A 27,372-nucleotide genomic window follows, 5' to 3' on the forward strand; every position below is an offset into this window, starting at 1 on the left:
CTCATTGGTTTCTGATGAAATATTTAGGTTAGGCTGACTTCTGGTTTTCTATAATTCTAATTCTAGGCTCTTCAAGTCACTGAAAATCCCCTTTATGACCACCTTGTATTTTCTCCTCTCTTTAAGTTCACACAGCAATATTTATAGACTCATATATACAATGATTGTGACTACTTTTCTCATCCTTTAAATGAGGATATTAATAGCACTTTATAGAATTGCTGTGAACATTAGATGAGATAATGAAGGCAAGAAAGAATGTATTGCCTGCTATGTAGTGAATATTGTGTAGGTAAAAGTTACCATCCCATTATTATTATAATGCTTACAAATAACGTTTCTTTTTTTTGGAACAGTTATGCCGTACTTAAGCCATAATGAACTTGTGTTATGTGTGTGTAAATATATATATATTTATATATATACACACATACATACATTTACATATATATGTACATACATATGTATATATGTATGTATATATGTATACATACTTGTATATGTGTATATATATACTTATATACAGATTTTTGTTTAACATATATGTTTAATAAAGCATACATTACATATTTGAACATTAAAATATAAAATTTATATTATATAACATAATCATACAAATTTATTAGTTTATTACAAATTATATAGTTATATATAATTATATGTATATTATATAACATATATTGTATGATATGTTAAACATATAAATTTTATATAAAGCAATTTGGTGCAAGAACAAATTCATCAGTCTCATCTTAAGCCCACAGAATACCTTTCCCTTTATTCAGAGAAATAATAGGGGGAAAAAGCCCACTTAATGAAATTAAAAGCAAATTTTTACTTTGGAAGATATTATTTCTACAAAAGAATAAGCCCTAAATATAATCCCATCTAAAATTTTCCTCTTGAAGGGGTAAGGGAATGGAGAAAAATATAAAATCCGTATTTTAGGCACTCTCACTGGCCTTAATATAAAAGGGTTAAATTAAAGCATGAATATAAGTACCCAGATTTTATCTTTTGCTAGAAATGTGTATTTACTCATTTATCCCTATTTTATTAGAGCAGACAATTTATGGATCTTTACCTAAAATTGGTTAATGGGTTTGGCCTTTTCAAAAATACTCAATGCACTCGTTTCAGCTTTAGCTTCTTTGGTGTGGATGTAGTGTGTGAATTTTTTGTGACAGTAAGCCTGTAGTTATTATGCATGGGGGACTCTGGTAGAAATGCAGTATTTTGTACTAATTGCTAACAGAAAGATCTGTAATATCAGCTGCATGATTTGTCCCTTACATGTGCCCAGCTATAACGATCTGAATTTAGTACTGCATTTGTTAATATTAGGCACAAATTTATCCTGACACTTTTATAGGCAAAGCCTCAGAAACATTTAGTCATGTAAAATATAATCATAGTCTTGAAGTATTTGCTTTTGCTCCCATGCAGTTTAGGCAGGATCTCACTTTATAACCTTATCTCTTGCTGAATAGAATGGTTTGAAGAGGTTCTTTTGGGGTCCTGATTACAAGATAGGTGTTAATTTACACTGAGCAGTTACTGCACCCTTATCAAAGAACAATTGTTTACATAGCGTGAATATTCCATGTCTCTATTCACTCTTCAAATCTTCCCTCTCCTACTGAATTAAATGTGGTTTTAATTTGCATCCCATTTCCTGTGTTTGTTGCCAGGCATTTCAGTCTTTTTTGAGGGCAAATAAAAGTAGCTTGTAGTATAAGTAAAATATTTTGTGTCAGAATAAAACAGCAAACCATTATGTAAAAGGCACATTTCCCCATGTGTTTATCTTATAAGTGCATGAACTAGACTTATATAGAAGCTCTGGAAAAAATCCCCGTGGCTGTCATATCCATAAGTCTTTCTGACCCGTTTGGACAGGTGTTGGTATATTACTTGGAGCATCCCATAAAACTTACCTTTCACTTATGGAAATGTGCTTGTACTTTGTTCCTCAAGAAGCAAATACAGAGACCATAAGACGTGGGGTAATAACAGACCTTTGGACACAGAGACATGAAGTGGGATGTATGAGTCCTTGAAAGAGCAATTAAATACATTTTTATTTCAACAACTGAAGATGAGAAACCAAAACAGATGGGCAGGGGGTAGAATAAATGAGAGAAAATCAGTATTCATCATGCCTCTTGGCTTTCTAGCTCACCAATTTACTCTGCAGTGTATTACAGTAAATCAGATTCCAGTTCTGCATTCCAGGGCTTGATTTATTCTTGTATGAAGGGAAAACTGAGAAAACTTTTCCCTGGACATTTCTGGAACCATCAGTGAGCAACCTCTAGCCACACTATTATCAGTGAGCTGACTCAATTTCTTCCTGGAAATGGGTAGGTACTAAATTATACATTAGAGAAAGGCTAGCAAAGGATTCCTGAAGAACACACTGCCCTACGAACCATGCTCAGGTGTCCTATCATGAAGTATCTGTCAAGGTCTTGAGAGTAAAAAGAGCATATTGTTTGCTGACACATCCTGGGAACATCTGCCTCAAATCCACCTTCACTAGAAGTTGAATGGAACTTTATAATGATGATAAACTTGGCCTGAGGGGGAAACGAACCTTTGTATTCTTCATAACTTTTAATAAAATTAAGATGTTACTAATACTTGTTCTTAGCCTGGGAATTACAACTTGTAAGAATTTGCACTCTAAAGCACACTTGCAAAACTTGAGAAAATGTGTTGGTTATGTATTGCTGCCACCCCAAAATTCAGTAGCTTCAAACAACAACTGGATATATCCTCAAGTTTCTGTAGGTTGACAGTTTGGGCTGATCGGGGATGGATAGTTCTTGGTTGTCAGGCCTGGGAGTCTCAGATGATGGGGTAGGGCCTCTACTACAATGGTTGGGCCTGCCTTTCTCTTGCTCCCAGCTGCCTCTCTTCCTCAAGAAGACTCTGGTGGGATTATCCGTAAGGCAGCAGGGGGTTCCAAGAATCTGAAAGCAGAAAATACTGAGCCCTTTGACACTGAGGCTCAAGAGCCATGCAGTATTCCTCTGGCACACTCTTGGGTTCACAGTGTGTCATAAATCTAACCCAGATTTAAGCGGTGGGAAAAAGACTCTAGACTTTACCTCTTCATGGGAGAGCAGGAAGTGGTGACCACTTTTAATCCACCCAGAACTAAACATTGCCTTTATCTGATCAGTAACCCTTGGGTATTGTTACTTTCTTGATAACATTTGGTATCTTTTTTTTTCTTCCCCTCCCTTCCTCCACTCCCTTAACTCTTCCCTGGGTCAAAACTGAATTACCTCCAAACAAACCAACGAACAAACAAAAACCTGAATTACTTTACACGGGTGTCATAATAGCCATATCCTGACATTACTCAGTCTCTGCCTCTCCAATCACAAGACAATTTTCTCTTACCGTTGTTTCAACTCTGTTCTGTTCCGCACTTATCTGTGGTCTCCAGTTCCTTAATGGGGGTCAGTGTTCCCCCATTTAGACACTTCCTGTTTGACCACTGTTCTCTCCATCCCTCCCTCCCTTTCCATCTCTCCCTCTCTTCTAACACTCTGATCTTCTCCAAAATATTTTTCATTCTTCTTTCACAACGATAGTAGTCAGCACATATTTTTTTTACTACATTGACTGTGTACAAGACACCCTCCTAAACACTGTGACCAAAGCTGGTTACGGTCTCTTCCCTGACGTGGAAGAGACAATATATAAATGAAGTAATAAGACAGCTCATACACACCGGAGTGTTAACATCATAAGACCAAGGGAGAGTAGTAGTGATTGGTGGAGACTTTAATTTCTGAGTCACCACAGCTCTTCCCTGTGAGGAAGGAACATCCAGGAACCTCAATAGGGGAAAATGGAGGGAGAAATGCCCTTGGCAGAGGAGAAAACAAGCAAAATGACATCTTCTATTTTTAGGACTGAGCATCCCTAAAGCTTATAATCTGGAACAGTGGTTCTAAACCCTAGCTGTATGGTAGGATCATCTGTAGCCTTTAAAAAATCCTGATGCCGGGATCCCTGGGTGGTGCAGCAGTTTAGCGCCTGCCTTTGGCCCAGGGCGCAATCCTGGAGACCCGGGATCAAATCCCACGTCGGGCTCCCTGCATGGAGCCTGCTCTCCCTCTGCCTGTGTCTCTGCCTCTCTCTCTCTCTCTCTCTCTCTCTGTGACTATCATTAAAAAAAAAAAAAAAAAATCCTGATGCCTAGGCCTTACCACAGACCCAGGAAATCAGATGTGCTGAAGGTGGGGATGGGAAGTACTTAGATACCTGTATTTTATAAATCCCCATATCATTTTAATGGGCAGCCAGAATTGAGACCAACCAACCTGCAGCAGTGCTTTCCAGTATTAATATGCATAGATCACATGGGGATCTTTCTAAAATGAAAATTCTGAGCCACTAGATCTGGAGTGGGCCCAAGACCCTGCATGTCTAATAAACTCCCAGGTGATGACAGTGCTGCTGATCTAGTCACCACCAACATGTGGTGTGCAAACCAGAAGTATCAGTGTTCTCCTGCGAGGAAAGCACATTCTTAGAGAATCAGAAGCCAGGTAATTGAGTTGCCCCTGGGAAGCACTGGGAGGGTATGCCTGTCTTCTGTGATTTAAGGAAATTCTTCAGATGATCCTGAGACCCACTAACATTTGAGTACCAGACTGTGTCTTGATGTTTAGACATCGTCAATTTGGCACCTAATTATGTGGCAGGTTGTGTTTTCTCTAATTGTTTCATGTAGACAGGTGTGTTAAAGCTTCTCGAGCACTTGCATTGAGCTGGAAGGCACAATGCTCTCTTCTTTTCACGGAGTTTCCATGCAGAGCAAATTCCCTTTCATTCCAGTTAGCAGAAGAGGAAGAGAACACAGCTCTAGGTGCACACTTCAGCTCCTGCCTCCAAAGCCTCTTGGTTCACTAAACTGGCGAAGCTCCTGTCGGTGACGCTCTATGGTTGCAGATATCACTTGTAAGGAGCTGATTTATTGAAACCCTGATAGGGCAGTTTAAACCCTGTGAAGAGATACTGGAACTCACCTCGAACTGCTGTCCTATCAAAAAATCACCCTCTGTACTACTTCTCTTTGTTGGCAAGCTTTAGTTAGTGGTTTTCTCTCCATTAGGCAGCTCAGGGGAGTGCTATTTAGAGAACTAATTGAATTCTTGCCAATTTGAGGCATGGTCCAAAGCTATTCCAAATCTTGGGATTTGCCATGTTTCTGTATTTACCAGTCTTCTAATAGGCATAGTTTTGATACCTCCTTCTGCTGAATATATGCCAGACATTATAACTGTATACATGAGTGCATATCATAAATATGGAAGTACGTGCTTCTTGGCATGGAGAAGCTACACCTCACTGCTCTGATGCAAAGGGGGAAAAAAGGAACTAAAAACTTCAAACTGAATATGCATATATTTAAAATCCTACAAAAGAATTAAGGTATTTTAATTTTAGAAATTCTGTTTATGCAATTAACAATGAAAAAGCCATCCATTTCTTCCTGTCTACTAACTCTACCACCAGCCCCCTTCCACCACATCAAGTTTGAATACTCCCTCTTTCCAGTTGTTGAAAAAATTATACATAGAACATTAGCACTTCTGGCTACTTGAGGAATAACATTTTCCTGGCCCTTAGCAATTACTTATCCACAAGACCGGATGAGGTTAATTAGCAAAGTAGAAATTTGTGGGAGTGCATGTAATGATAGGTGATAATGTGTTGAAAGGCCAAAGAGGAAAAGTTGGCAAATACGTAGGTAAATAAATACATATCATGTGCAAAAAACCCACAAATTATAGAAAGAAAAGTTATTTTCTTTGACTTTTTTGTAAAACATTTATTTTCAATAAATGTCAAGCTGAAAAGTTGTATAATTTGGGGATACGCAGTATACATGTGGAGACCCAATTGCTATAGATACTCTACAGTGCGCTCCAGGGGAGCACAGTATATTTGCATACATTTTTGGACACAAGAGCATGTTTTATTCCCCAGTTATAGATGTCCTCTAGATTGCTTATGTGGGAATTTCTGGAACATTTATAATGTCATATTCTGTGTCTTACCTCTCGTACTTCCTACAATATGCTTGTTTCCCTCAAAATCCACTTGCTCCTCCTCATTGGTTCCTCAGCTTCTGTCCCTGTCCATATTTCAGCTTCTGGCCAACAGGCATGTCTGCTCTTTTGTTGTTCTTTTCATCTTTTTTCCATCCATCATCCATTTGAAAGCATTAATTATCTAAGATGAGTAGCATCGTGTCTCACAGAATTATACTTGGGCCATAAAATATTTCATAGCTGAAATCTTTGAACATCTGCCCGGGATACTTAACAGAAGTAAATATTCTATGTCGTTTCCCTCTTACAGTTTGTGGAGATGAATGCACGGGCCTCCTTCTTGATGACTTGGCTCGCCTGGAGCAGATGGCCATGAGTATCAACCTCACCGGCCCACTGCCCGCCCCATATAAAATGCTGTATGGTCTCGAAAATGTGACTCAAGAACTTAAGGTAGGTTGGAGCAGTAACAGCAAGAGCCAGGGAAAAGAGTACAGAAGCTTCCCAGGGGGCAGTGGCCAGAGTGAATAAATATGCTTCACATTGCCCCAAATCAAGGCAAGCAGCCAGTAGAGAAATTCAGAGACTTTCTGAACCAGTGTTTTTCAAATTTAATGTCATAATATACAGATTGCTATTAAGGGAAAGAGGCTTATATACCCTCAGTGCTTGGCCTAAATCAGCTTTATTATGTTACTAAAATATGTACACACATAAAATCAGGTATAGTTCCCTAATACTTATAGCTCTATAAGATCAAAACACTTTAATCCTTACAAAAGCCAAAAAAACTCAATAAAATTAAAATTAAAAACATTAATATAAAATAACAGATGATTTTTGCTGAAAGCAAATTGCTACTTGTGGCAAGAATCTGCTCCTGACTGCTTCGCACAGGTTCATTCATCAGTCTGTTACATGTAACTCCTACCTTTCCACAATATGAACTATGGAGCCCCTTGCAAGGAGTCCAAAAATGACATTTGGCATCACTTGACAAGTTCACATGATTTATGTGCGCAATCTGCCACATGATCAGACATGCGTGCAGAGGTAGGTGCTGAGATCAGGTGGCCAGATCCATCTCTCCAGTGCCCAGCCTGAGTTCCAGAAATGCTTACATTAACATTTAAGCTTTGTGTCAAAATGAAAACACAAGATTAAAATTTTGTACTAGAGAGCTAGCAGACCTTTGAAGATAGTCCAACAAGAACAAATTTGAAAAACACTAGTCTAAGATATTGTTAAAACTTTCGGTAGTTGGTGGGAAAGGAGGAAATGTTAAGGAAATTGAGATCTCATCTGATAAAAAAAGATGGAAAGTGACTATCGGTATGCTATCAGTCAATGATCAGGGATTTTTTGAGAAATTCTAGGACGCTTCAATATTGCACTTGGTTCCCTGGGAGTTTCATGGCTCCTATACTGTGGTCACTACCCCTGGGAAGCTTATAGTCTATGTGGTTAAAGCAATAATTAAACAATCAAAATAATCACCATGTGCTTTATCAAAATCTGACTTACAATGTTGTATGATGATTGGAGAAACAGGTATTTGGAGTAACCAGGGAACACATTATTAATGAGAGTGTAATTTGTGTTGGAACTTAAAGGATAGATACAATTCTCATAGGCAGAGAAATGTTGGCAAGGAGTGGAGGAAAAAAATCTAAGATTTATTCAGTCGGCACTGGCAGACACTCCTGTAGGGAGTATGTTCTGTAATCTGGGCCATGGCCTTGAAGGAAGGTATTATTATTCCTATTTTCCAGAAGAGGAAACCAGTCATGATGATGGCAAAAATAACAAACACTTACTGATGAGTATCTCTGTGCAAAGCAATTAACTGACTAACGTCTAACATGAATTATCTTACACAAATCTTACAGAAACTCCAAGAGGAGGGAAAGAAGTAGCATATCATCCATGTTTTGTTTTGTTTTGTTTTGTTTTCAGGTAGGGAAATGAAACACAGAAAAGTTAAACGTGAGACTCAAGATCACCTGGCTACTAGAGGGCAGAGCCAGGATTTGAATAGAGGCTCTGTGACTTTGGGACCAATGGGAAGGAAACTAGCTTTGTAAAGCTCAGAGAGACAAAGTAACTTGCCTGGAAGGGCCCAGGCTGCCAGCGATGAGGCCTCCCTGGCCCTGGCCTCATACCCTTGCCACTGAGTCTAAGAGAGCATGTGAGCAGAGGCGGAGCTGTGAATTCCAGGGCCCGTCACAGGTTCAAGGGCAGGCATGCTAGTGGAGGACAAGGCTAGAACCTCAAGTGTGGACGACAACCTGAAAAGCTAGCCAGAGGAATCTGTACCTTGTAGGCCTCATATTCAGAAACGTGAGTTGTAATAAGGACGATGCTAACCGGTTACTGTCCTTAGTCCCCACTCGTCCACGGTTTCAGTTACCCTGGGTCAGCCGTGGTTCACCAGCGGAGGACCCTCCTCCTCCTTATCATCAGGAGCTCAGTAGTAGCCGAGGGCTATGTCACAGGGCCTCGCACCGGAGGCGTTTTATCATCTCACTTCCTCACAAGACGGGTGAGTACCGTCCAGTGAGATATTTTGTGAGAGGGAGAGACTACATTCCCATAACTTTTATTGCAATGTAGTCTTTATAACTGTTCTGTTTTATTATTGTCATTAATCTCTTAATGTACCTAATTTATGAATTAAACTTTACAATAGGCTCATATATAGGGGAAAAAAACAGATATACAGGCTTTGATACTACCAGCAGTTTCAGGCATCTCGGGGGTATCCCCCGTGCACGTGGGAGGCCTACTATACATGGAAAGAATGAAGAGAAAGGAGATTAAACCGGAAAAGCAGATACTCCAGCAGGACAGCAGTGTTTAAAATTATACACAAACACTGGCCGAAGTAGTGAAAGGCCCTAGCGGAAGAGCATTTTAATCTCTGGCCAGCACCGAAGCCAAGAGATACAGTCCTCTGTCTCCTGAGGGCTGGCCGAGTGTTGGTCAGAACAACCTTGATTTTCCTTAAGTTCCAGTCTTTCTTGACTGTGTGTTAGTGTTGTTCTTCTACAATTTATTTAACACCTAGATATTTGGGGCCCCATTTTGACACTTAAAAATGGTAAGCAAGTTATTTTTACCTCCTTGTCCATTGTCACTGCTCTCTCTGGTTCCAGCTGGAGAGTCCTCAGAACAGCCTTTGGACATGTCTCCATAAAGAGGGTAATAGAAATGAGTTGGAATATTTGAGTCCGTGTGAGGTGTTCTGGGGCAGATGTAAGGAAGCAGGGACGTGGACTGGATTGGGTGCTACTAGGAAGTGGGGGTACTGGATTGTTCTAACAGAAATTATGTAGGAGAGGGGAGTAACAGAGAAGCTAAAGCTGTGATGACCCAGATTCAACAGCAGATGGACTTCCGGTAACTTTGTGGTCTCCACAGAGACCACATTTGGTCCAGATTTGGGTGCGTGTAGACCAGATTATGGAGCAGCCTCTTTTTTCATTCATCACTGTCAGAGGGCCACCCCGTGTAGTGTCAGTGTTCTGTGACATTGACTGTGTTCAACGGAGGGAAATTGCCTCCCTGTGAGCGCCGGGCCGGCTCCTCCAGCGTCGAGACAGGCCGGTTGGTTAGCGCCTGGCCAGGTCCCTCCGTCAGAGGCTCCCGCACTCACTCTCTCCCGGAGGCTGTATCTCTGTCGGTGGAGACGGGCCTTGAGCAGCCGGCTGGGTTCCTCTGGACTCTGCCTCCCTACTGGCCACGTGATCTTGTGCAGGCCTTGCCTTCCTTTGAGCCGAAGTCTCCTCAGACACAAAACAAAATAACATTTACCTCACAGCACAGTTGGGAGAGCTGAGTGCGAAACGCAGCAAGGCCAGCCCGGCCCAGAGCAGTGTCTCTGTAAGTGACCGCTGTCGGCCCGTGGGCCAGGGTGGCCCGCAGAGGCCTCGTCCCCGTGTGCCCAGCCGCCGCGGTCTCATGTTTCCCTTGAAGGGTGAGAAGGCGAAACACGCCGTAGGTCGAGGAAAGCCGCTGTGTTAGACGCGCAGGCCCGTGATGGCTGCAGAACCCTTGGCTCATCTGTGTCGGCCGCGTTCTCTTCCAGCACCTGCTCTCCCCGCAGCGGGCTCCTGAGCGGCTCATCCAGCTGGCGGAGGGCGACCTGGACACGCTCGTGGCGGAGATGAGTGAGCTTCTGACCAGGGTAGGTGGGGGTCGTGGGTCCTCTCCCCGCGACAGATCGGGCCCACTGAGGAAATTTCCTCAGATTCCTGAGGTGGCAACCGTGTTGCTTCTCGCGCCCCGCTTCACGCGTGGGCAGACGCCCTTGCCTTGCTCCCTCCCTGGACAAAGCCCGGGGCTCGCAGCGTCACAGGAGGCCTTGACACCGGTGCTGTCAGCGGGGTGGCTGGCCAGAGCCGGGTGACCGCTACGTTTTGAAAATGCTGTCCAGGCACGAGGTGAGTGTTCATGGGTCTCGAAGGCCCGAGCCCTGCCTTTGGCGGGGCCTGGTAAAGGAAAAGCAGCCACCGGACGCTGGCGACTCGGCCCGGTGTCTGCGTGGGGACAGGGCCGAGCAGTGCCCCTGGCCTGGGCAGCGCCAGGACCCGAGGCATTCAGGGCCCTTGCAAAAGTCAGAACGGAAGGTCCGTGGCCCATCTATTAGGCTTTGTCAGGGTGTTTTATTTATTTAATTATTATTTATTATTATTTTTTTTTTATTGGTGTTCAATTTGCCAACATCTAGCATAACCCCCGGTACTCATCCCGTCAAGTATCCCCCTCAGTGCCCGTCACCCAGTCACCCCCACCCTCTGCCCACCTCCCCTTCCACCCCCCTAGTTTGTTCCCCAGGGTTACGAGTCCCTTGTGCTGTCTCCCTTTCTGATATTTCCCACTCATTTTCTCTCCTTTCCCTTTATTCCTTTTCACTAATTTCTACATTCCCCAAATGAATGAGACCATATAATGTCTGTCGTCCTCCGACTGACTGACTTCACTCCGCATCACACCCTGCAGGCCCGTCGTCCTGTCAGGGGTTCAGGCTTTGCAAACGGCCGGAGGCTGAAGCTTCTTCCTGCGAGGAGGCCGCCGCCGAAAACAGCAGAGAGCCCGCCATCGTGTGGCCGCAGGCAGGCACGGCGGAGGCTCGGGGCCTAGGCGAGCCTTCCACCACCAACCAGTGGAGCTGGAAAGTTCCTACTAGGATCTGGCGCGGTTTTGCTTGCTTGTTTGCTTCAGAAGGGGCGCCTCAGGCCGTGAGGATAAGAAGAGCCACCGGCGGCCACACAATCCACTAGAGCCAGGCCGAGCCCTTCCACACTGCCCCGGGCATCCCGCCGGCCTCCCGGCCATGCTCAGCAGCGGCCCTGAGCTCACACACAGCGAGCGCGCTGGGCACTTTTTCAGAATCTTGCACCAGCGAGATACAGAATTCCTTGCCAGATCTAGTTAGACATCAACTAGAGGAAGTACATTACCTCATGTTAATTTAATAGTTGGTCATTTTGTATGTGTTACGTAAATACAGCTAAATATGACATTTTAGGGGCACCTGGGTGGTTCAGCTGGTTAAGCATCTCCCTTTGGTTCAGGTCATGTTCTCAGGGTCCTGGGATCGAGCCCCACTCCCAGGGCGCTGCTCGGCAGGGCGTCTGCTTCTCCCTCTGTCTCTGCTGCTCCACCCACTCATTATCTCTCTCTCTCACACACACACACACTCATTCTCAAATAAACTCTTAAAAAAAAATTTTAGACTTACCATAGCAAAGTGAACTTACCAAGCACTTACGAATGTTCCCCCGCACTGAGTGTTTGCAGATGAAAGATATAAATGAAGCCCAGTCTTTGCCTTCAAGGAACTTCAGTCTAGTTTCTCTGTGTGTGTGTGTGTGTGTGTGTGTGTGTGTACATATGTTTAGACATGTGGAGGGAGATATGGGACGACTGCGTGCACACATATAGTAAAGCATGAAGAAAAATAAAGGAACAAGAAACATACCTGAGAAACACAAGTGGAATAATCTCTACAAGGGTAAGTAGAGAAGATTCCATGGAACAGGGACATTTCATTTACTCATTCATTTTATTGATACTCATTGAGCATCTACCGTGTTCTAGGTACTTTGGCAGAATGACAGACACGGGGAACAGAGGAATAAGCAAAAGTGACACAAGCTTTGCTCTCATTGATCTGATTACAGCCTAATGAGCCACACCTAGAAACACAAAAAATGTTTTATGAGGACACTCCGACCTTTATGATGTCTTAGCCTACATCTTTTCCTCTCTTCAGCAGGCTCTCCCGTACTGAATACATCTTTAAAAATAGACTTAATATGTTAGAGAAGTTTAAGGCTAAAAGCAAAGGTTGGACTGTACAGACGGTTCCCATATACCCCCAACCCTATAATACATAGCTTCCCCATTATTAACACCCCCCACCCCCAGAGTGGAACAGTTGTTACCGTGAGTGAGGCCGCATTGACTATCATTCAGAGCTCGCCATGTACTTTGTGGTTCACTCATGGTGTCGTACATTCTGTGTGTTTTCAGAAATGTTCAGTGACTCATCTTCCTCATGACCATATCAGAGAGTAGTTTCACTGTCGTAAAAACCCTCTGTGCTCCACCACTCAATCCCTCTCCCCTCTCATCTCCTCTCGTATTCCTGGCAAACAGATCCTTGTACTGTCTCTATAGCTTTGCCTTTTCCAGAGTATCATATAGTTGGAATCACACAGTAGGTAGCCTTTTCGCATGGGCTTCTTGCATTCTGTAATACACATTTGAGCTTCCCCATGTCTTTTCATGGCTTGATTGCTCGTTTCTTTTTTAGCACTGACTAATATTTTCCAGTGTCTGGTTGTACCAGTTTATTCATCCATTCACCTACTAAAGGACATTCTGGTTGCTTCCAAGTTTGGGCAGCATGAAGAAAGCTACTGTAAACATTTGAGTATGTAAGTTTTCAGTTCATTTTTGTAAATACCAAGGAGCTCAACTGGTGGATCATATGGGGAAAGTATGTTTGGTTTTGTGATGAATCACCAAACCGTCTTCCAAAGTAGTGGTACCATTTTGCATCTCATCAGCAATGCATAAGAGTTCCAGTTGTCCAGCTCCTCACTAGCATTTGGTGTTGTCAAGGTTTTGAATTCTGGCCCCCCTCATATGTGTGGAGTTATATTTCCTTGTTTTAACTTATAGTTCCCTAATGATACGTGATGCTGAGCGTCTTCTTGTGCTTATTTGCCACCTGTACGTGTATCGTCTTCGGTGGGCTGTCTGTTCAGGTCTTGCTGTGGACAAAGTGTTTGTCTCCTCCAAAATTCCTATGTTGAAATTCTAACCACCAGGGTGGTGATAATAGGAGGTGAGTACTTTGAGCGGTAATTAGGTCATGAGTGTGGAGCCCTCGGGAATGGAATTAGTGCTGCTTTAAAAGGAACCCCTATAGAAGAGAGATTCTTTTCCCCCTTCGTTGCCTTATGAGGACACAGTGGAAAATGGTACTAGGCAATGAGTCCTCACCAGGCACCTAATCTGCTGGGGACCTGATCTTGCACGTCCCAGTCTCCAGAACTATGAGAAATAAACTTTAGTTGCTATAAGCTACCTAATATGTAGTATTTGGTTATGGTAGCCTGGATGGCCTAGAACAAGTCTTTTCATTTTTTTTTTTTGCGTTGTTACTCTTCTTATTATTGAGCTTTAAGAGGTCTTTGTATGTTTTGGATCATAGCTCTCTATCAGATAGTCTTTTGCAAATATTTTTCCCCAATCTGTAGCTTGCTTTCTCTTTCCCTTGCCAGTGTCTTTCACAATGCAGAAGTTTTTTATTTTAATTAAGTCCAGCTTATCAATTATTTCTTTCATGGATTATGCCTTTGGTGTTGTATCTAAAAGTGGTCCCCATATTCAAGGTCATCTAGATTTTCTCCTATGTTTTTTTTTTAAATTTTATCAATGAGTTTATTTTTTTTTAATTTATTTTTTATTGGTGTTCAATTTACTAACATACAGAATAACCCCCAGTACCCGTCACCCATTCACTCCCACCCCCCGCCCTCCTCCCCTTCTACCACCCCTAGTTCGTTTCCCAGAGTTAGCAGTCTTTACGTTCTGTCTCCCTTTCTGATATTTCCCACACATTTCTTCTCCCTTCCCTTATATTCCCTTTCACTATTATTTATATTCCCCAAATGAATGAGAACATAAAATGTTTGTCCTTCTCCGACTGACTTACTTCACTCAGCATAATACCCTCCAGTTCCATCCACGTTGAAGCAAATGGTGGGTATTTGTCATTTCTAATAGCTGAGTAATATTCCATTGTATACATAAACCACATCTTCTTTATCCACTCATCTTTCGTTGGACACCGAGGCTCCTTCCACAGTTTGGCTATCGTGGCCATTGCTGCTATAAACATCGGGGTGCAGGTGTCCCGGCGTTTCATTGCATTTGTATCTTTGGGGTAAATCCCCAACAGTGCAATTGCTGGGTCGTAGGGCAGGTCTATTTTTAACTCTTTGAGGAACCTCCACACAGTTTTCCAGAGTGGCTGCACCAGTTCACATTCCCACCAACAGTGTATGAGGGTTCCCTTTTCTCCGCATCCTCTCCAACATTTGTTGTTTCCTGCCTTGTTAATTTTCCCCATTCTCACTGGTGTGAGGTGGTATCTCATTGTGGTTTTGATTTGTATTTCCCTGATGGCAAGTGATGCAGAGCATTTTCTCATATGCATGTTGGCCATGTCTATGTCTTCCTCTGTGAGATTTCTGTTCATGTCTTTTGCCCATTTCATGATTGGATTGTTTGTTTCTTTGGTGTTGAGTTTAATAAGTTCTTTATAGATCTTGGAAACTAGCCCTTTATCTGATATGTCATTTGCAAATATCTTCTCCCATTCTGTAGGTTGTCTTTGAGTTTTGTTGACTGTATCCTTTGCTGTGCAAAAGCTTCTTATCCTATGTTATTTTCTAGGTGTTTTATAGTTTTGTATTTTATATGTAGGTCTATTATCCAATCTCAGTTCATTCCAATACTCTTTTTAAATAAACTTGTTATTTTAGAATAGTTTTAGATTTATAGAAAAGTTAAAAGATGATAGAGATTTCCTCTATACTCCATATCTAGTTTCCCTACTGTTAATTTCTTGGTATGGTATTTCTGTCACAGCTAATGAACCAGCATTGATTCATCATTATTAATCAAAAACTGTACTTTATTCAGATTTCTTCAGTTTTCATGTAAGGTCTTTATATTATTCCAGAATCCAATCCAGGATACTGAGTTACACTTAGTCATCATGTCTTCTTAGGCTAGGGACTGAGGTTTAGACTTTCCTTATTTTTGATGATGTTGATAGTTGTGACAAGCTCGTATATTTTGTGGAATATCCCTCAGTTGGGGTTTGTCTCATGTTTTTGTGATCAATATGGAGTTATGGGGTTTTGTGGGAAATACCAAAGAGATAAAGTACCATTTTTATTACCTCAAATTAAGAACCCATGCAATCGATACATCATATTATTTTGATAACCTGGCTAAGGTAATGTTTGCCAGATTCTTCACTGTAAAGTTACTCCTTTTCCAAGACCATTTTTATCTGGGCATTCTAAAGATCTTATAACACAAAAAGCTTAGAGAGTAAGGCTGCTGAAAGCAAAGATATCCTCATTGAAGTGAGGATGAGGAGGAAATGGAAATCCTCATATATAAATGAATCTTGTCTCTAGCACATTTATAATTAGAAACATAACTGCCATGGAGACCTTCAATGCTCAAGTCAACATGATCAGTTCTTCCTCTGTGGCCAAGCTGTATGATAATCAAAAGATGAATTGATATATAGAGAAGAGCCATCACCAGAAGGCTAGATGGCTGAAATATCCGATAACATCAGTCTGAGACCACCAGCACCTTTATCTGAGGACCGCGAAAGATCCGGTATCGATCCACCAGAGACTGAGAAGTCCGGTAGCCATGACTTCCACGGCTGCATTACAGGGACAGTGCCTTAAACTAGGAGCCCACATAAGCCCACATGCCTTAAACTTGGGGCCAAGTCTCACTCCCAAAGGCTGTGATGTAATTGGCCTGAGGTGCAGTGAGCCCGCTGGCATTGTCAAGAGCTCTTTGGATGATTCGGATGTCAGCCATGGTTGAAACTATTGAGAGTTGTAGTTGCCTGATAGTTCCAGCTCCCTTTTTACTGGAAAGTTCTTCCTCTGGTATAGCCAATCTTTTTGATCCTCCTTTTTTTTTTTTTTTTTCCTGGTTTGTTAGATGACCAGTTGTTCTCTAACACCTTCTGTAGATTTTTTAAAGCATTTGGTGAGCCTCATCCTACAGTGCTGAGGTAGGTGTTGCCCTTTTTCTTTCAGGTGCTTATATATTTTATGCTCATTTTTTCCTGGAGCAATCTAGTTCTCTAATAACCCTTGTAAAGAGAATCCAATTCCTCCCCAAACTAACACTTAACGTGTATTTTATGCAACTTAGTGTGCAAATATTACATAGGCAAAATATTACATAATCATATATCTCTCTCAATGTATTTTGATTTATTGCTGTTTGATCTCCCTCTTGGAATATAAGTGCCTTGAACATAGGAATCATATTTAGAATGTCTGAACTGTCCTACAGTATGTGTGAAGACTGAGATGCTTTTAGATGACAACTCCATTTACTCAATAGCAGCTCTCTTCTTAGCTCCCTCTTCTGTTTCTGTTTCACAGCCAAAGTTTTTGAAAGCCTGGGAGACAGGTCTGTATTCACTTCTCACTCCACTGCAATTTAGATTTCCTCTCCCAGCTTGCTACTAAAGCTATTTCTAGAAGATAACCAATGACAAGTTGGTCATTAAATCCAAAGAAAAGTTTAATTTACTTGAAACCCCAGCAGCAATTGCCATTTTTGAGCCTCCCTTCCTTCTTGATATATTCTCCTCTATTTTTCTCTTAATTCTCTGTCCTTTGATTCTCAGCCTCTTACTCTGCCCATCCCTTAAAAGTTGGTTTCCTTGGGGTACAGTCATCAATCTACATCTCTTCTCACTTGTGAGTTCTTTTTTGGGCTTTAATTGCCATGCATATATTGATGATTCAAAAATCTTATATTTTTAAGACAGACTTTATCCTCCTGCTTCAGTCCTAGAAACCTAACTACTACCAATTAGACATCTCAAACGAAACTCATCGTCTTCCTCTTAAAACCCATACTTTTGGGATCCCTGGGTGGCGCAGCAGTTTAGCGCCTGCCTCTGGCCCAGGGCGTGATCCTGGAGACCCGGGATCGAATCCCACGTCAGGCTCCCGGTGCATGGAGCCTGCTTCTCCCTCTGCCTATGTCTCTGCCTCTCTCTCTCTCTGTGTGACTATCATAAATAAAAAAAATAAAAATAAAAACATACTTTTTCCTATTTAGAGGATCTCAGGGATTTGTCCTCCAATATTTAGCCAATCTTCTTCCCCAAAATGAATGAGTTACCCTTTACCTTCTTTTTCAACCCAATCCAATTCCGTTTCTTTCTATGACCTCTCTTCCTAAACCATATCCAACTCCAGCCAATTATTAAGCATATGACAGAGTGAACTCTCCAAATCACAGACCTGATCATGCCACTCTCCTTCAAATTCTACAACAGCTCTCCATTTTACTCAATATGGCATATGATGCTCTCCCACTGTGGTCAGATTCTTGCTTAGCTATGCAGTCTCATCTTTCCCTCAACTCATCGTGGTCTGGTTATCTGGACCTTGATGCATTGAATAGATAAGCCAGAAAGCTAGAAATTTTCCTTGGTCCATTTTCTTCCTCATTGTACTCCCACTTATTCAACCCATCAGCAGATGCTTCTTGTCTAGATCTCCTCTCCACTCCTCAGCTCTCATTCAATCTTCGTAATCGTTAGTTTGAGATTACCACATTGGCTTTCTAGCTACTCCCCCTGCTTTTACTCTTATTTTCCTTCCACTCTGTCCTCTACAGTGTAGCCAGAATGCACTTTAGCTATTGCAAATTTGACAATGTCCCCCGAGTGCTTAAGCTCTTCCTCCCAACTTCTCATCGCTCTTGGTTTAAAGGTTCACATCCTCTTGTTGGCCGCATCTCCTGCCATCACAGCTTCTGGCCATACTGCCTTTCAGTTACCTCACCCCACCACAGAGCTTGCCCACGTATTTCCATTAGCCTTTGAAGTAAATCACCTTTTCCTATATTTGGTTAACATCTATTAATCCCAGTTCACCTTTCAAACCCCAGCTCATGGAACCCTGCCTTATGAGAGATATTTTAGATGTGATGAGACTCCTCCTATAGCTATTTTATACCACTGTGTTTATTCTTCAGTTTGTAATTATAAATTTATTTTCATGATCATTCAACAAATACCTCTCTACTCTAACAGACTATAGGCTCCAAAAGGGCAGGGGGTATGTCCTTAATTTTTTTTCTCATCATAGTATCACCAATATCATGCACACAATACTTCAGTAATATTTGTTTAATCAACTATGAATAATTTAAATAATAGCATTTGAATAACTAGATGACAGGTGTAAAAACTCAAAATAAGGATTGATATTTAATGTCTCTAAAATACACTAAAATCAGGGATATATTTATAATTATATTCAGTTGGATGTTTTACTTCCTTTGATAAGCATCTCTTAAATGTTTATCTGTAAGGTGAGAAAGCTGTATAATAAGCTGAACTACATAAAATATCAAATATAGCTTTATTTGCATTGTCTTTTATTGCCTATTTAAAAATCAAACTTAAATAAAACTTGTTTCTGGGGCACCTGGGTGGCTCAGTTAGTTAAGTGTCTGCCTTCATTCGGCTCAAGTCATGATCCCAGGGTCTTGGGATTGAGCCCTGTTGGGCTCCCTGCTCAATGGAGCATCTGCTTCTCCCTCTCTCTCTGCCCCTCCCCCATTCTCTCTCTCTCTCTCTCTCTCTCTCTCTCTCAATCAAATAAGGTCTTAAAAATAAATAAACAAAAATTGTTTCTAAAATTATGAAACTAGTTTTTAAATGATTTCCATGCCAACAATATTATGTCTACCCTATTTATAATTTGAAAAGGTTTAAGTTGCCAATATTTTTTATTTCTGCTATTATATTTTAAAAGAGAGAGAGAACGCATAACACATCATACTTGTTTTGTTTGGAATTCTTAAAACTGACCCCTGAAATATTTAGGGAGAAATTGCATAGAACTCACCTATCACCAGAGGGCCACTTGGCTTCTCCCTCTCTCTTTCCTTGTGTGTTGTCTAATGGTTTGTCGGAGGAGTATTTCACTGATACTTATACAAAATTGGTAGCTTTTGAAGATGACCCTTGAGAAAATCATGTAAATGATTCCACCTAAAATTTAATTTTAGAAAAAAAACACGTAAGTCTGCAGATGCAAAAGTGGATGGCATCTAAGCAATGTTGTCTATTCACTAGTTAGATTTGCCCCATTAGATTCTAGTTTTAACATAAAGAAGGCACAAAATGAAAGACACTAGTAATATCCCACCAAGAAAATTATGTGCAGATTTCAAGAGGCACAGTGAGAACTGCTTGAGCTAAAGCAAGAAAGTAACAGCTACATTGTTCAGAGGTAAATTAATGCATGCCTAATGTTAATGCATGCTGCCTAATATAAATACTCTAAAAAAAAAAGAAAAGAAGAAGAAAAATAGAGGGAAAAAAATACCACATTCTGTGGACTTGAATGTAAAAAAAAGGTAATAAAAGTAGGAGAGAAACACAAGGTACTGCTTAAGGCATCATTTAGAAAGGCAAGCTGGAAAGATTGTGGAACTGAGGTTAGAGGATGTAAAAATAAGAAAATCAAAGACAGAATGAAAGGAAGATTGTACGACATAGTAGGATAAATGAGAAGACATTTGTCAAAGACCCAAAGGACAAGATAACAGTGAATAAGAAGGAAGATGACTAAGGGATGGAATGGTAATTTAATAAAATGCAAGAAGACCCAAACTGAATCAGACAGCTCGCTCCTATCACGGAGTATTTAGCGTCCATCTGTGACATTATGGATAGCCTGTCCGGGTGAAACGGAGTGTCATGAATTTCGCTTCTACCATGAGACCACTATCTGTCACCCCTCCCCATAGCTCATAGAGCATTTGTCATAGGCTTCCCTCATGAGTCTCTCTCATGGGTGGTTTTGACAAGGGTGACTCTTCAACTTAATTATTGTGCAATAAGACATGACTTCTAAAAATATGCTCCTATGATGTTCTGATATGGATTCTTAAATATGTTAATTTACTGAAACCTAAAGTTTATACACTTAAAGTACTCCCTGAGCTCAAGCAGTGTCCCTCCTCCCACCCAGAATGCTCAGCTTTTCCATGTATTTTCCTAGTCTTCCCGGATGTTAGCTAAATTAGTGCTTGATATGGACAAAATATAAAGCTGTGAGACAGAAAATTTGTGTTTTTCCCCCAGTACCCTGTGTGTGTAAGTTCAGATAAATCACTTAACCTCCCCCACACCTTCATTTTCATCAGTGTCAGAATAGGGACTATGCCCTCTGTGCATCTTTATGGCAGGAAGAGTAAATGCGACACAGGTGTATTAGAAGCCCTTCTCAGCGCACATATTAACCCAGGGTAGAGCTGAGCCTGACTCTCTAGCCCATCTTTTAGAGCACCAATACCACAAGTCCGTGCCTTCCTTGCCAGGAACCTCACATTTCCTCCTCTTCTGGAAATGGTCCAGAGGAGCAGCTCTTCTCGTCTCCATGGGGGAAGGCTGGTGTCTTCCTCAGTAAGCACTGTGCTGGCCCCAAAGCCAACTGCCTCCTCCCAGCCCCAGCCCTCCTGCGCCAGCATGCCACTTGGTGTGTAATGGTAGGTGGGTTTTTTTGTATATTTTTTTATTGGAGTTTGATTTGCCAACATACAGCATATCACCCAGTACTCATCCCATCAAGTGCCCCCCTCAGTGCCCATCACCCAGTCACCCCATCCCCCTACCCACCTCCCCTTCCACAGCCCTTGTTCATTTCCCAGAGTTAGGAGTCTGTCATGTTCAGTCATCTTCACTGATATTTTCGCTCATTTTCTTTCCTTTCCTCTTTATTCACTTTCACTATTTTTTATATTCCCCAAATGAATGAGACCATATAATGTTTGTCCTTCTCCAACTGACTTATTCCACTCAGCATAATACCCTCCAGTTCCATCCACGTCGAAGCAAATGGGTATTTGTCCTTTCTAATGGCTGAGTAATATCCCACTGTATATATAGACCACATCTTCTCTATCCATCATCTGTCAGTGGACACCGAGGCTCCTTCCACAGATTGGCTATTGTGGACATTGCTGCTAAGCATCGGGGTGCAGGTGTCCCAGCATTTCACTGCATCTGTATCTTTGGGGTAAATCCCCAGCAGTGCAATTTCGTAGGGCAGATCTATTTTTAACTCTTTGAGGAATCTCCACACAGTTTTCCAGAGTGGCTGCACCAGTTCACATTCCCACCCACAGTGCAGAGGGTTCCCCTTTCTCCACATCCTCTCCAACATGTGTTATTTCCTATCTTGTTAATGTTCCCCATTCTCACTGGTGTGAGATGGGATCTCATTGTGGTCTTGATTTGTATTTCCCTGATGGCCAGTGATGTGGAGCATTTTCTCATATGCTTGTTGGCCACGTCTGTGTCTTCCTCTGTGAGATTTCTACTCATGACTTTTGCCCATTTCATGATTGGATTGTTTGTTTCTTTGCTGTTAAGTTTAATAAGTTATTTATAGATCTTGGCTACTAGCCCTTCATCTGATAGGTCATTTGCAAATGCCTTCTCCCATTCTGAAGGTTGTCTTTTAGTCTTGTTGAATGTTTCTTTTGCTGTGCAGAACCTTTTTATCTTGATTATGTCCCAATAGTTTGTTTTTGCTTTTGTTTCCCTTGCCTTCGTGGATGTATCTTGCAAGACGTTGCTGTGGCCAAGTTTAAGAAGGGTGTTGCCCGTGTTCTTCTCTAGGATTTTGATGAATTCTTGTCTCACATTTAGATCTTTCATCCATTTTGAGTTTATCTTTGTGTCTGGTGTCAGAGAATGGTCTAGTTTCATTCTTCTGCACGTGGCTGTCCAATTTTCCCAGCACCATTTATTGAAGAGACTGTCTTTTTTCCATTGGATAGTCTTTCCTGCTTTGTCAAAGGTTAGTTGACCATACAGTTGAGAGCCCATTTCTGGGTTCTCTATTCTGTTCCATTGATCTATGTGTTTGTTTTTGTGCCAGTACCACACTGTCTTGATGAGCACAGCTCTGTAGTACAGCTTGAAATCCGGCATTGTGATGCCCCCAGCTATGGTTTTCTTTTTCAATATTCCCCTGGCTATTCGGGGTCTTTTCTGATTCCACACAAATCTTAAGATGATTTGTTCCAACTCTCTGAAGAAAGTCCATGGTATTTTGATAGGGATTGCACTGAACATGTCAATGGCCCTGGGTAGCATTGACATTTTCACAGTATTAATTCTTCCAATCCATGAGCATGGAATATTTTTCCATCTCTTTGTCTTCCTCAATCTCTTTCAGAAGTGTTCTGTAGTTTTTAGGGTATAGATCCTTTACCTCTGGCTTATTCCTAGGTATCTTATGCCTTTGGGTGCAATTGTAAATGGGATTGACTCCTTAATTTCTCTTTCTTCAGTCTCATTGTTAGTGTAGAGAAATGCCACTGATTTCTGGGTGTTGATTTTGCATCCTGCCACACTGCCGTATGCTGTATGAGTTCTAGCAATCTTGGGGTGAAGTCTTTTGGGTTTTCTATGTACAGTGTCATGTCATCTGCAAAGAAGGAGAGTTTGACTTCTTTTTTGCCAATTTGAATGCCTTTTATTTCTTTCTGTCGTCTGATTGCTGAGGCTAGGACTTCTAGTACTATGTTGAATAGCAGTAGTGAGAGTGGACATCCCTGTCATGTTCCTGATCTTAGGGGAAAGGCTCCCAGTGTTTCCCCATTGAGAATGATATTTGCTGTGGGCTTTTCGTAGATGGCTTTTAAGATGCTGAGGGATGTTCCCTCTATCCCTACACTCTGAAGAGTTTTGATCAAGAATGGATACTGTATTTTGTGAAATGCTTTCTCTGCATCTATTGAGAGGATCATATGGTTCTTGTTTTTTCTCTTGATATGATCTATCATGTTGATTGTTTTAAAAGTGTTGAACCAGCCTTGCATCCTGGGGATAAATCCCACTTGGTCATGGTGAATGATCTTTTTAATGTACTGTTGGATCCTGTTGACTAGTATCTTGGTGAGAATTTTTGCATCTGTGTTCATCAGGGATATTGGTCTATAATTCTCCTTTTTGGTGTGGTCTTTGTCTCATTTTAGGAATTAAAGTGATGCTGGCCTCATAGAACGAGTTTGGAAGCATTCCATCCCTTTCTATCTTTTGGAACAGCTTTAGTAGAATAGGTATTGTTTCTTCTTTAAACGTGTGATATAATTTCCCTGGGAAGCCATCTGGCCCTGGACTTTTGTGTCTTGGGAGGTTTTTGATGACTACTTCAATTTCCTCCCTGGTTATCGGCCTGTTCAGGTTTTCTATTTCTTCCTGCTCCAGTTTTGGTAGTTTGTGGTTTTCCAGAAATGCATCAATTTCTTCTAGATTGCCTAATTTATTGGTGTATAGCTGCTTATGTTTTTAAAATTGTGTTTGTATTTTCTTGGTATTAGTTGTGATCTGTCCTTTTTCATTCATGATTTTATTGGAGTCTTTTCTCTTTTGTTTTTAATAAGGCTCGCTAATGGTTTATCTATCTTATTAATTCTTTCAAAGAACTAACTCCTGGTTTTGTTGATCTCTTCTACAGTTCTAGTCTCTATTTCATTGAGTTCTGCTCGAATCTTTATTAACTCTCTTCTTCTGCGTGGTATAGGTTTTATTTGCTGTTCTTTCTCCAGTTCCTTTAGGTGCAAGGTTAACTTGTGTATTTGAGCTTTTTCCATTTTTTTGAGGGATGCTTGTATTGCGATGTATTTCCCTCTTAGGACTGCTTTTGCTGTATCCCAAAGATTTTGAATGGTTTTATCTCCATTCTCATTAGCTTCCATGAATCTTCATAATTCTTCTCTAATTTCCTGGTTGAGGAAATTAGCAGGATGCTCTTTTACCTCCACATGTTTGAGTTTCTTCCAAATTTCTTCTTATGATTGAGTTTAAGTTTCAAAGCATTATGGCCTGAAAATATGCAGGGGACAATCCCAATCTTTTGGTATCAGTTGAGACTTCATTTGTGACCCAGTATGTGGTCTATTCTGGAGAAAGTTCCATATGCACTTGAGAATAATGTATATTCAGTTGCATTTCGATGTAAAGTTCTGTAAATATCTCTGAAATCCATCTGGTCCAGTGTATCATTTAAAGTTCTTGTCTCTTTGGAGATGTTGTGCTTAGAAAATCTGTCTTTTGCAGAAAATGTTGTGTTGAAGTCTCCCAGTATTAATGTATTATTATCCAAGTATCTTTTTACTTTGGTTATTAATTGATTGATATACTTGGCAGCTCCCACATTCGGGGCATAAATATTCATGATTGTTAGGTCCTCTTATTGGACAGACCCTTTAAGTATGATATAGTGTCCCTCTTCATCTCTTACTACAGTCTTTGGGATAAACTTTAATTTATCTGATATGAGGATTGCCACCCCTGCTTTCTTTTGAGGACCATTTGAAGGATAAATCGTTCTCCAACCTTTCATTTTCAGGCTGTAGGTGTCCTTAGGTCTCAAATGAGTCTCTTGTAGACAGCAAATAGATGGGTCTTGCTTTTTCATCCAGTCTGACACCCTGCGCCTTTTGATGGGATCATTAAGCCCATTCACGTTCAGAGTAAGTATTGAAAGATATGAGTTTAGTGTCATCGTAATACCTATTCAGTCCCTGTCTTTGTGAATTGTTTCTTTGGGCTTCCTCTTTCTTTTACAGGGTCCCCCTTAATATTTCTTGCAGAGCTGGTTTGGTGGTCACATATTCTTTCAGTTTCTGCCTATCCTGGAAACTCTTTATCTCTTCTTCTATTCTGAATGAGAGCCTTGCTGGATAGAGTATTCTTGGCTGCAGGTTCTTCTCATTTAGGACCCTGAATATATCCTGCTGCCCTTTCTGGCCTGCCAGGTCTCTGTGGACGGGTCTGCTGTTAATCTGATATTTCTCCCCATATAAGTTATGGATCTCTTTTCTCTTGTTGCTTTAGGGATTTTCTCTTTATCTTCGGAATTTGCAAGTTTCACTATTAAATGTTGAGGTGTTGAACGGTTTTTATTGATTTTAGGAGGAGGGGAATCTCTCTATATCCTGGATCTGAATGCCTGTTTGCCTCCCCAAATTAGGGAAGTTCTCAGTTATGATTTGTTCAAATATACTTTCTGGTCCTCTGTCCCTCTCGGCGCCCTCTGAAACCCCAGTTAAACATAGATTTTTCCTCCTGAGGAAATCTATTTCCCTTAACCTTTCCTCAAGGTCTTTTCATTGTTTCTCTCTTTTTTCCTCAGCTTCCTTCCTTGCCATCAACTTGTCATCTATGTCACTCACATTTTCTTCCACCTCATTAACCCTCGTCGTTAGGACCTCCAGTTTGGATTGCATCTCATTTAATTGATTTTTAATTTCAGCCTTATTAGATCTAGATTCTGCAGTAACAAAGTCTCTAGAGTCCTTTATGCTCTTTTCCAGAGCCACCAGTAGCTTTATAGTTGTGCTTCTAAATTGGCTTTCAGACATTGAATTGTAATCCAAATTCTGTAACTCTGTGGCAGAGAGTACTGTTTCGGATTCTTTCCTTTGTGGTGAGTTCTTCTTTCTAGTCATTTTGCTCAGTGCAGAATGGCTAAAAATGAGTTGTACTTGTTAGAAGCGCAGACTCCTCTCTGTAGCATTCCAGTTGTTCTCTCTTTAAATCTCAGGTCAAATTCGTAGGTTTTCAGGATGATTTGAAAGTTATCTAGGTAAGTTGGTGGGGACAGGTGACTTGGGGACCCTACTCCTCCACCATCTTGCCCCGCCCCCCTAATGGCAGGTTTCTACGGCCATGAGGCCAGTGACAAGAATGCAGCATGGTTGGGATGGTGGTGGTTGGGACAGCAGGGTCCTCTGCCTGGCTCCCCTCCTAAGCATCAGAGGCAGCTCTTGAGCACGGGCTTCCAGTTAGCCTCTGAAAAATGCCCAAGAACTGCCCAGCCATCCACATTCACTGGCAAGCAAAGCACCTGGCACGAGACCAGCTTGAATGGTGCTGGGAAGGCATACAGAAAGATCCTTTTTGGTTCTTCCAATGGGCTTTGGAACTTCAAAGGGATTTGTAGTTGGTTTATTATTATGTTAGCTAATCACTCAATGTCTCCCATGCTTGGCACCCTGAGGAGTAAAAACAGAAATGAAATGAGTTAGAGCCTCAGCCCCACGGACAGAGATTAGATATGCAAAAACCTCACAAAGTAACTACCCAACATAGTCACAAATGGCGGTAATAACAACAGTTGGTTTTGAAAATCCCAGAAAGGGTCCCGTCCAGATGCCAACACAACACGTGTGCAGGTCACCCTGAAATACCCTCCAGCATCAGGACCTCAAGATTGACATGGACCCTGCAGGTCCGGGAAAGCTCCATAAGACAAGGTTGAATCAGGAAAGGGGAAACAGGTCCTTGCTGTAGGGGATCAAAAGTTAATTTATTTAGCAAAGTCTTCAGTGTCCACCTTGCTGTAAAACAGTGTGTAAGTGTTGACAAACCTCATGGTGGTTGTGGTGGCAAAGCCTAAAGCCATCGCAGCACAGCGGCTGATACACCCGGCAGTAGAATCCTGCCAGGGCACCAAGGTTAGCCCCCAACCCGGCACCATGGTTAGAGCCCCCCCACAGCACCAAGGTTAGCCCCCCACCCAGCACCACAGTTAGAGCTCCCCCCATGGCACCAAGGTTAGCAACCCCCTACACACACACCACAGTTAGCCCCCCCACACAGCACCAAGGTTAGCAACACCTCCCATGGCACCACTGTTAGCAACACCACCACCCCACCCCACCCCCGGCACCACGGTTAGCACCCCCCCATGGCACCAAGGTTAGAGCCCCTCCCCCCAGGCACCATGGTTAGGCCCCCCATTCACATCCCACAGCGCCCGGCTGGGCTGCACACACCAAGCAGGTCAGCATGGGGCACAAGTGCAGGTACGCATGCACCTGGACGGGGCGGCGATGCTGCATCGGGTCCACCCAGTGTGTATAATATTATACAACCAAAAGTCAGATTGTTCAGATT

At 41.8% G+C, this 27,372-nt stretch overlaps 1 protein-coding gene and 1 long non-coding RNA gene across 5 annotated transcripts in view; one reads left to right on the top strand and one right to left on the bottom strand.

Annotated features, from left to right (window-relative positions):
- LAMA2 (laminin subunit alpha 2) overlaps window positions 1–27,372 on the top strand; it is a 583,497-nt gene that overhangs the window by 423,782 nt on the left and 132,343 nt on the right. For all 3 annotated transcript variants that reach the window (XM_049115400.1, XM_049115407.1, XM_049115415.1), the window contains 2 exons: window positions 6,388–6,530; window positions 10,165–10,263. In XM_049115400.1, coding sequence (XP_048971357.1) covers window positions 6,388–6,530; window positions 10,165–10,263 — 242 coding nt within the window. The remainder of the gene's footprint in view (window positions 1–6,387; window positions 6,531–10,164; window positions 10,264–27,372) is intronic.
- The window catches only part of LOC112644555 (uncharacterized), a 36,820-nt gene that overhangs the window by 2,078 nt on the left and 7,370 nt on the right, over window positions 1–27,372 (bottom strand). The window contains exons 3-5 of one of the 2 annotated variants that reach the window (XR_003126492.3): window positions 19,298–19,443; window positions 6,084–6,258; window positions 1,938–2,018 (exon numbers count right to left, since the gene is read on the bottom strand). This is a non-coding gene — a long non-coding RNA (uncharacterized LOC112644555). The remainder of the gene's footprint in view (window positions 1–1,937; window positions 2,019–6,083; window positions 6,259–19,297; window positions 19,444–27,372) is intronic. The other variant, XR_003126491.3, reaches the window with a different exon arrangement.

This window comes from Canis lupus, chromosome 1 (assembly GCF_003254725.2).
Source record: "Canis lupus dingo isolate Sandy chromosome 1, ASM325472v2, whole genome shotgun sequence".
Lineage (NCBI taxonomy): Eukaryota > Metazoa > Chordata > Mammalia > Carnivora > Canidae > Canis > Canis lupus.